General features: G+C 42.6%; 1 protein-coding gene across 1 annotated transcript in view; it reads right to left on the reverse strand.

Annotated features, from left to right (window-relative positions):
- The window catches only part of LOC138306582 (uncharacterized), a 48,891-nt gene extending 41,298 nt beyond the window's left edge, over window positions 1-7,593 (reverse strand). The window contains exons 1-3 of the mRNA XM_069247020.1: window positions 7,385-7,593; window positions 664-765; window positions 65-170 (exon numbers count right to left, since the gene is read on the reverse strand). Of these exons, the coding sequence (XP_069103121.1) occupies window positions 65-170; window positions 664-765; window positions 7,385-7,510 (334 nt within the window). The 5' untranslated portion in view covers window positions 7,511-7,593. The remainder of the gene's footprint in view (window positions 1-64; window positions 171-663; window positions 766-7,384) is intronic.
- Between the last annotated feature and the right edge of the window lie 3,707 nt (window positions 7,594-11,300).

Raw genomic sequence — 11,300 nt, forward strand, 5'->3', positions numbered from 1 at the left:
TTGTTTGTATATTATAGGTACCTATACATTAGATGTGTCGTAATTGCAGATAATGTTTCCTTACCTCCGCCTATAAATAGTAACTTCATAATAATTTCTATGGGAATCCTTGGTTTACACGGAAGTCCATAACTTATCCGTGACCGGAACGTCGTGACGTCACACCCACTCTGTAAAGGTCAAAAGACAGAATAAAATCATTTTACACAATGGATTTACGAGCATATGACGGCAGTGATAGTAACCCCTGGGGTACTGAGGATATGACGACAGTGATAGTAACCCCTGGGGTACTGAGGATATGATGACAGTGATAGTAACTCCTGGGGTATGACGAAACCAGCCAGTGATAGTAACCCCTGGGTTATGACAAGGCCAGCCAGTGATAGTAACCCCTGGATATGACGAGGCCAGCCAGTGATAGTAACCCCTGGAGTGTGGAAGATATAACGACAGTGATAGTAACCCCTGGATATGACCAGGCCAGCCAGTGATAGTAACCCCTGGATATGACCAGGCCAGCCAGTGATAGTAACCCCTGGATATGACCAGGCAAGCCAGTGATAGTAACCCCTGGATATGACCAGGCCAGCCAGTGATAGTAACCCCTGGATATGACCAGGCCAGCCAGTGATAGTAACCCCTGGGTATGATAAGACTCACCATGAAATAATCTCTGAAGATGTTGTAGCTCCACCAGAGGCCCAAGGCCATGAAGAAGATCCCCATATCAGCGTGGCCCCAAAACGCCCCCATAGTGTCAACCTGTTAGGATAGAAAACAAGAGGCCATGGGGTCTGTATGACTCTCCGGTGAAGATAAAACCGGCATGTAAGTATAGGTTACAGGGTTAATCTTATCAAACGGCAATACATGTATATAAGAGTAGTACTGCAAAAATCATTATATATGTATTTACAGTGAAATGAGTAGTAAGTACATACGGTCAGAGAATATTACCAAGACATATGTTGATTATTATGATATCTTTATTAAAACAAAATGCGCGCCACTGTGGTCAGACCATCAAGCCAAGTTGTGGTCTACAATTTCATTTCACATGTTTACATTGTTATTAGTAATTAAAAAGTGAAGTTTTGTTGGAATGATTCCATCTTAATATACATAAGGCATAAACAACATCGATTTCACAGTCCATCCGTTTGTGTTGTTACTAACGTTTAAATTATTAAAAATTTATTATAGAAGGTTAATAATTTTATTAACTTAATTTGCCATAATTTGATTTTAATTTTGTCGGTAACTTCAATGGGCCGCCGTACGAGGTGTGGCAGACGACATGTATTGGCCGCCGTACGAGGTGTGGCAGACGACATGTATTGGCCGCCGTACGAGGTGTGGCAGACGACATGTATTGGCCGCCGTACGAGGCGTGGCAGACGACATGTATTGGCCGCCGTACGAGGCGTGGCAGACGACATGTATTGGCCGCCGTACGAGGCGTGGCAGACGACGTGTATTGGCCGCCGTACGAGGTGTGGCAGACGACGTGTATTGGCCGCCGTACGAGGTGTGGCAGACGACGTGTATTGGCCGCCGTACGAGGTGTGGCAGACGACATGTATTGGCCGCCGTACGAGGTGCGGCAGACGACATGTATTGGCCGCCGTACGAGGTGCGGCAGACGACATGTATTGGCCGCCGTACGAGGTGCGGCAGACGACATGTATTGGCCGCCGTACGAGGTGCGGCAGACGACATGTATTGGCCGCCGTACGAGGTGCGGCAGACGACATGTATTGGCCGCCGTACGAGGTGTGGCAGACGACGTGTATTGGCCGCCGTACGAGGTGTGGCAGACGACGTGTATTGGCCGCCGTACGAGGTGTGGCAGACGACGTGTATTGGCCGCCGTACGAGGTGTGGCAGACGACGTGCATTGGCCGCCGTACGAGGTGTGGCAGACGACATGTATTGGCCGCCGTACGAGATGTGGCAGACGACGTGTATTGGCCGCCGTACGAGGTGTGGCAGACGACGTGTATTGGCCGCCGTACGAGGTGCGGCAGACGACATGTATTGGCCGCCGTACGAGGTGCGGCAGACGACAGGTATTGGCCGCCGTACGAGGTGCGGCAGACGACATGTATTGGCCGCCGTACGAGGTGCGGCAGACGACATGTATTGGCCGCCGTACGAGGTGTGGCAGACGACGTGTATTGGCCGCCGTACGAGGTGCGGCAGACGACATGTATTGGCCGCCGTACGAGGTGCGGCAGACGACATGTATTGGCCGCCGTACGAGGTGCGGCAGACGACATGTATTGGCCGCCGTACGAGGTGTGGCAGACGACATGTATTGGCCGCCGTACGAGGTGTGGCAGACGACGTGTATTGGCCGCCGTACGAGGTGTGGCAGACGACGTGTATTGGCCGCCGTACGAGGTGTGGCAGACGACGTGCATTGGCCGCCGTACGAGGTGTGGCAGACGACATGTATTGGCCGCCGTACGAGGTGCGGCAGACGACGTGTATTGGCCGCCGTACGAGGTGCGGCAGACGACATGTATTGGCCGCCGTACGAGGTGCGGCAGACGACAGGTATTGGCCGCCGTACGAGGTGCGGCAGACGACATGTATTGGCCGCCGTACGAGGTGCGGCAGACGACATGTATTGGCCGCCGTACGAGGTGTGGCAGACGACGTGTATTGGCCGCCGTACGAGGTGCGGCAGACGACATGTATTGGCCGCCGTACGAGGTGCGGCAGACGACATGTATTGGCCGCCGTACGAGGTGCGGCAGACGACATGTATTGGCCGCCGTACGAGGTGTGGCAGACGACGTGTATTGGCCGCCGTACGAGGTGTGGCAGACGACGTGTATTGGCCGCCGTACGAGGTGTGGCAGACGACGTGTATTGGACGCCGTACGAGGTGTGGCAGACGACGTGTATTGGCCGCCGTACGAGGTGTGGCAGACGACGTGTATTGGCCGCCGTACGAGGTGTGGCAGACGACGTGTATTGGCCGCCGTACGAGGTGTGGCAGACGACGTGTATTGGCCGCCGTACGAGGTGTGGCAGACGACGTGTATTGGCCGCCGTACGAGGTGTGGCAGACGACGTGTATTGGACGCCGTACGAGGTGTGGCAGTCGACGTGTATTGGCCGCCGTACGAGGTGTGGCAGACGACATGTATTGGCCGCCGTACGAGGTGCGGCAGACGACATGTATTGGCCGCCGTACGAGGTGTGGCAGACGACATGTATTGGCCGCCGTACGAGGTGTGGCAGACGACATGTATTGGCCGCCGTACGAGGTGTGGCAGACGACATGTATTGGCCGCCGTACTAGGTGTCGTGTGTCATAACCTCGCATTCGAATCTATGTTAAAAAGGCTAAAAGTTTCCTCAGAGACGAACCGACTAAATAATTTCCCGGTGTTACAGGCGGTAAAGTTTGTGAAAGTCCTCCTTTGTCTCCAAACTTGAGGGCTGAAGTTGGTTGCGAGTTCCTAGTTCCGTTTAATAAACGGAACTAGCAACCAGACCGAGTTCCGTTTAACGCAAATACTGGTCAACTAGCCGAGTTCCGTTTATTAGGATTTATACCTCAGTCTAATAAGATATTTAATCACATAAGTTATACGGGAATCTAACTCTGAGCTTTCAGGAACGATACAACACAGAATTAATCTCTATAACAAAGATTTCCTTAAACGGATCTGACACCTAGACCCGAGTTCCGTTTAACTTTAACGGAACTAGGAACCAGACCCGAGTTCCGTTTGAGATTAAACGGAAATAGGAACCAGACCCAAGTTCCGTTTAACACAAATTACTGGTCAACGAGCCGAGTTCCGTTTATTAGGATTTCTACCTCAGTCTTATAAGATATTTAATTACATACTGGTAAGTTATACAGGAATCTAACTCTTTCAGGACCGATACAACACAAAATTAATCTCTATAACACAGATTTCATTTAACGGAACTAGGAACCAGACCCTTTGAGATTAAACGGAAATATGAACCAGACCCGAGTTCCGTTTAACGCAAATACTGGTCAATTAACCGAGTTCCGTTTATAAGGATTTCTACCTTAGTCCTATAAGGTATTTAATTACATATGTTTTACAGGAATCTAACTCTGAGCTTTCAGGAACTTCAACACGGAATTAATTTCTATAACACAAATTTTATTAAACGAATATGACGACTAGACCCGAGTTCCGTTTAACACAAATACTGGTCAACGAGCCGAGTTCCGTTTAATAGGATTTCTATCTCTTATAAGATATTTAACTACACATGTTATACAGGAATCTAACTCTGAGCTTTCAGGAACGATACAACACAGAATTAATCTCTATAACAAAGATTTCCTGCTTTTTTTTTTTTGTAAAATTTGTGTTATAAAAATTCCGTGTAATATCGTTCCTGAAAGCTCAGAGTTAGATTCCTGTATAACATACCAGTATGTTATGAAATACCTTATAAGACTAAGGTAGAAATCCCAATAAACAGAACTCGGTTAATTGATCATGACCAGTATTTGCGCTAAACGGAACTCGGGTCTGGTTCCTAGTTCCGTTCAAGTTAAACGGAACTCGGGTACTTAAACGGAACTCGGGTCTAGTCGTCAGATTCATTTAATGAAATTTGAGTTATAGAGGTTAATTCTGTGTTGTATCGGTCCTGAAAGAGTTAGATTCCTGTATAACATACCAGTATGTAATTAAATATTTTATAAGACTGAGGTAGAAATCATAATAAACGGAACTCGGTTCGTTGACCAGTATTTGTGTTAAACGTAACTCGGGTCTGGTTCCTAGTTCCGTTTAAGTTAAACGGAACTCGGGTCTGGTTCCTAGTTCCGTTTATTAAACCGAACTAGGAACTCGCAACGAACTTCAGCCCTTTTTGTAATGTATTATTAAAACATATGAATGTTAGTTAGCTATTTTGTGCTATAATTGAAGTCTAGCACTACTACTAGATAGAAAAAAAATTGGGTCCTTCAGATCAAACTCCAGTCCTTATGAAAAAAAAACAATTGAAAAAAATGATAATATAGGCAGGTTTAGCGGACAGGCCATTTTGAAATTCCTAAAACTTAAATGTTTTTACCTATTCATTATCATCATTGATATTTTGAACCTGACTTTCAATCGAAATTTCCAAAGTCATATCTTTACTATCTAAGAATAAATAACTTGTCAAAAAAAAACATTTTTTTTTTATTTTTGAAATTCATAATTAACCAGCCAATCAGTCGCCGGGTCAAAATGCTATCCTGAACTCAATCATGTATACAAACGGGGGCCATTTTGAAGGTCTTTTTTCATTTAGTTTGCTGTTCTCTTCATTTGATTTTAAAGGTAATAAGATACCAATCTGACCGTCATTTGTAAGGTTATCACTGGGGCCTGTGACCAAACAAATTAAATATATATATGACTCCGCGAGAACTGTAATGTATTGATGTTGAAGTGTTAGAACTCATTAAATGTTGACATTATATTACTCTTGTACATGATTGATAGTTTGTTTACTTTACTGACCACCCCTAGAAAGAGAGTTTGTTTACTTTACTATAGAAACCGTCCTTTCCACTGTTCCTGTTTAAACTCCCGTCCGTCTGTACAAATTAGTCAGGGATAACAGTTTAATTGGAGAGAGCTTTTAATATAACAGAGCACCTGTTGTCCAACATACCATTGAACCTAAATGAGAGTGCGCTGATAAGCATGTATAACAGACACTCCTTACCAAATATTAGATATCACACATAGATTTATCCCCTTAATTACTAGTCACCTATCTAACAACCAATCAGCACATTCTTTTTAACAGCCGGGATATTGTATATAGTTCCAGTGGAGTCACGTGCCGAAGGTTGACTGGTTGCGAGGGACTATGTTATGTAAACAAACGTGTTCAACATTTCAGAACATTTCCTACATAGTTACATCTATAACACAGAGTAATGTATATATACACTGTGTGTAACATTGCTTTTCACGTTTATTGTGAAATCTTTATTTTTTGTGGGGTTTTAATTTTTGAGATTTTTGGGTTTTGACCAAAATCAACGAATTTACATTCCCACGAAAATTATTTTTTCATGAGTTTACTTATAAAACATTTGGTATCCCACTGCATCAAGTCTGTTTTGGGAGTACCCTAGTTCGAAACACCAGTCGAAATGTTGTTTTTTTCAAACAATGATTGTTTGATTAATTAACGTCCTATTAACAGCTACGGTCATGTAAGGACGGCAGTGATAGTTAAACAAATGATAGTTTTCACAATTTTGTGAGGCTACCGCGGTAATTATTATTTTTTAGATGAAGTTTAACTTTATTTCAGAAAAAATGCCAGTTTTGCTGTAAATATTACAAACAACGGAATTTTCGTTAAACTATCGCGCAATTTCCATATATAGAAAATTGATTTGCGGTTGCGGTTTCCTTAGAATTTCTCAAAATGGCGGACTATTATGCTTGGAAAATAGTAATAAAAACGTCGAGGTTTGACAGAAGATATGGATATTCTTCATATTCACATAAGTAAGAGTTTTATAACATTACACAAAGTATCAAGTATTTGATGGTGTTGTAAACCACCGTAACCAACCGATCTACTACAGATCTTCCTATGCTATCATTTCCGTATCCTTTTTTTTGTTCGGGAAGCGAAGTGGACCTTTCATATCTCAAGTTAATATGATATCTCCATCTCTCAGACGGAAATGCAAACAACAGCAGCAAGATTCGTGAAGCTACCAATTTGTGAAGAACATAAAATCGATTTTTTAATTGATATTGACTTTCGGCTCAAATAAAGCTATGCGGAATTGTTTAGAACTACCATGTTATAACTTTATCGATCATCAATTAAAATATCTGCTGGGTAAATTTAAACACAAAATGGTACAGACACACTCTCACAGTGGTAGTGAACAAACTCGTCACCTGTAGATAGGAGTACCGAAATGGTACATACACACTATCACAGTGGTAGTGAACAAACTCGTCACCTGTAGAGAGGAGTACCGAAATGGTACAGACACACTATCACAGTAGTAGTGGACAAACTCGTCACCTGTAGAGGGGTGTACCGAAATGGTACAGACACACTATCACATATTAATAAAAAGGAAATCAACTGATATGTAAAAGAAATTAATTAACAGATAAAAAGAAATTCATTGATATATAAAAATAAATCAAATGATTGGTAAAAAGAAATCAATAGAGAGGAAAAAAATAAAGAAATAAATCGAAAGGGAAAAAAGAGAAAGTGATTTATTAAAAGTGAAATAAAATAATTTGATGAAATAGTAAGTGGCGTGAAGTTAACAAGAAAAAAAAATAAAGGAAAAAAGTAAAACTGAAAAGATTTATAAAACGCTACTCACGTTGGCCGTGGACGTAGATTCCGAGGTTAAATCGAGCGGGACCTGCTCGGGCCTGACTCGCTCCGTGTTTACAGTCAGTAGCTCGATTTGTTGACACGGGTGAGTTGTCACCCATTCATGATCCATTAACTGTCACTCTCAGTGATCTATATATAACAGGCGCGTAGCTACCATAGACTCCCGTACTCCTGTGTGGCCACATCATTATATGTAACAGGCGCGTAGCTACCATAGACTCCCGTACTCCTGTGTGGCCACATCATTATATGTAACAGGCGCGTAGCTACCATAGACTCCCGTACTCCCGTGTGGCCACATCATTTTCCTTCTCATTTTAGAATTAACACTGATTACGTTTAAAAACTAAATTTATACTGTACGATAACAATTAGATATCGTAAAATATGTTTTAATACATCCTCTAAAAGTTGTAAAAAGATCACCAACATGTCCCCTGTAAGTATCTAAAATTCCCATCAGATTCATGGCTTAAGTTCATTAAATTGTTTAAACATTAGCGTTACTATGACAATTATAAGGTCGGGAATGCAACTATATTGAAATGCAAGTAATCATATAACCGAAAATACAAATAAAATGGAATTAAACTTTACTTTTGAAAATAACAAATAGGCCCTATATGGTGCAACTTCAAAGACCATATATAAATGTACATAAAAATAAAAAAGGTGGATTTTGTAATAGGATCAAACGTATGTTTAACACATGTTTTGATACGTCCGTTTTACATGCGTTTACGTTTTACGTCTGTTTACCATGCGTATTACGCATGTTTAACACACGTATTACATACGTTTCGTACATACGTTTTACATGCGTGGTCCTCAACATGCGTTTTACATGCGTTTTATAACGTATATAAAACGTGTATGCACTTTTTCCTGTATATATGTATATTATATATGCTCCGATTTTCCACTATTGCCATAGGCTAAGACGTGGTCATCTAGAGGTACATTGTAGATACAGCATATCAACTCTGTTGCCTATTTTAAAAACTTCCACTTGATATTACATAATTATGAACTATTGTGAATTTCACTGTCCAATTGTTAAGTTGTTAAGTTGTAATATACATCTGTTAAAAGATAGTCCATATCTAATGCAAATTAGGGTCCCTTGATTCGGTTAATATGGTGTTATACTTCCCTGGTAGTATTAACCTCAACAAAGTATAGGTCCATACTTGTAATTGATATATACACCCATTTTTGAGACATCATTATTACAACATTTTAAAAGTGTGCATCGTTTTCTGATTGATACAATTGATTGTATAAGGAAATGGTGGAGTTTCCATTTTGAATAATCCAATCGTTTTTACTGGGAATTATCCAATTTCATACTACATATGTAAGTATATTTCAAAATAAAACGTAATTTCGATCTCCGAATACCTGAAAATCGCTACAGCAGATAGCATTCATACTAGGAGGGTGTACCCGTATTCAACACGTAAAAAACATAATTATGCCATTGCATCCACATTGTTTTAACCCTGGCTACGCCCCTGTATATAAGAACAGGTAGAACATGTCAACACTGAATTAAGCTTATGCCAACTACCTGTTACAAGATTTGTGGTTTGTCTTTACCAAATCATCTTAAAACAGCCACTGTTCTCTTGTTATTTATAGATATAGATATCTACATACCAAAAGTAAATGTGGTTCCGTTTTGTAAGTTAAGTTTACGACGGGAACTTTCGAACGCTTTAGTAAGACAGATACATAAGAAACTTAAGTTTTTGACGTAAGTAAGTTGATGTTACCGTGACTTACGAAGCTTATAGTAAAACAGGCCACAGATGACTCGGTCTACAAATTAAACATGCTTATGTAACAGGACTAGAGTAGTGGGCCGCCAGCCGGGATATTAGGAAGCGTATAGTAAAACAGGCCACAGATGACTCGGTCTACAAATTAAACATGCTGATGTAACAGGACTAGAGTAGTGGGCCGCCAGCCGGGATATTAGGAAGCGTATAGTAAAACAGGCCACAGATGACTCGGTCTACAAATTAAACATGCTGATGTAACAGGACTAGAGTAGTGGGCCGCCAGTCGGGATATTAGGAAGCGTATAGTAAAACAGGCCACAGATGACCCGGTCTACAAATTAAACATGCTTATGTAACAGGACTAGAGTAGTGGGCCGCCAGCCGGGATATTAGGAAGCGTATAGTAAAACAGGCCACAGATGACTCGGTCTACAAATTAAACATGCTGATGTAACAGGACTAGAGTAGTGGGCCGCCAGCCGGGATATTAGGAAGCGTATAGTAAAACAGGCCACAGATGACCCGGTCTACAAATTAAACATGCTGATGTAACAGGACTAGAGTAGTGGGCCGCCAGCCGGGATATTAGGAAGCCCGGTCTACAAATTAAACATGCTGATGTAATGCTGATGTAACAGGACTAGAGTAGTGGGCCGCCAGTCGGGATATTAGGAAGCGTATAGTAAAACAGGCCACAGATGACTCGGTCTACAAATTAAACATGCTGATGTAACAGGACTAGAGTAGTGGGCCGCCAGTCGGGATATTAGGAAGCGTATAGTAAAAACAGGCCACAGATGACTCGGTTTACAAATTAAACATGCTTATGTAACAGGACTAGAGAAGTGGGCCGCCAGTCGGGATATTAGGAAGCGTATAGTAAAACAGGCCACAGATGACTCGGTCTACAAATTAAACATGCTGATGTAACAGGACTAGAGTAGTGGGCCGCCAGCCGGGATATTAGGAAGCGTATAGTAAAACAGGCCACAGATGACCCGGTCTACAAATTAAACATGCTGATGTAACAGGACTAGAGTAGTGGGCCGCCAGCCGGGATATTAGGAAGCGTATAGTAAAACAGGCCACAGATGACCCGGTCTACAAATTAAACATGCTGATGTAACAGGACTAGAGTAGTGGGCCGCCAGTCGGGATATTAGGAAGCGTATAGTAAAACAGGCCACAGATGACTCGGTCTACAAATTAAACATGCTGATGTAACAGGACTAGAGTAGTGGGCCGCCAGCCGGGATATTAGGAAGCGTATAGTAAAACAGGCCACAGATGACCCGGTCTACAAATTAAACATGCTGATGTAACAGGACTAGAGTAGTGGGCCGCCAGCCGGGATATTAGGAAGCGTATAGTAAAACAGGCCACAGATGACTCGGTCTACAAATTAAACATGCTGATGTAACAGGACTAGAGTAGTGGGCCGCCAGTCGGGATATTATATATAATTAGGAAGCGTATAGTAAAACAGGCCACAGATGACTCGGTCTACAAATTAAACATGCTGATGTAACAGGACTAGAGTAGTGGGCCGCCAGTCGGGATATTAGGAAGCGTATAGTAAAACAGGCCACAGATGACCCGGTCTACAAATTAAACATGCTGATGTAACAGGACTAGAGAAGTGGGCCGCCAGTCGGGATATTAGGAAGCGTATAGTAAAACAGGCCACAGATGACTCGGTCTACAAATTAAACATGCTGATGTAACAGGACTAGAGAAGTGGGCCGCCAGTCGGGATATTAGGAAGCGTATAGTAAAACAGGCCACAGATGACTCGGTCTACAAATTAAACATGCTGATGTAACAGGACTAGAGAAGTGGGCCGCCAGTCGGGATATTAGGAAGCGTATAGTAAAACAGGCCACAGATGACTCGGTCTACAAATTAAACATGCTGATGTAACAGGACTAGAGAAGTGGGCCGCCAGTCGGGATATTAGGAAGCGTATAGTAAAACAGGCCACAGATGACCCGGTCTACAAATTAAACATGCTGATGTAACAGGACTAGAGTAGTGGGCCGCCAGCCGGGATATTAGGAAGCGTATAGTAAAACAGGCCACAGATGACTCGGTCTACAAATTAAACATGCTGATGTA

The sequence above is a fragment of the Argopecten irradians genome, chromosome 13 (genome assembly GCF_041381155.1).
Source record: "Argopecten irradians isolate NY chromosome 13, Ai_NY, whole genome shotgun sequence".
Classification (NCBI taxonomy): Eukaryota; Metazoa; Mollusca; class Bivalvia; order Pectinida; family Pectinidae; genus Argopecten; species Argopecten irradians.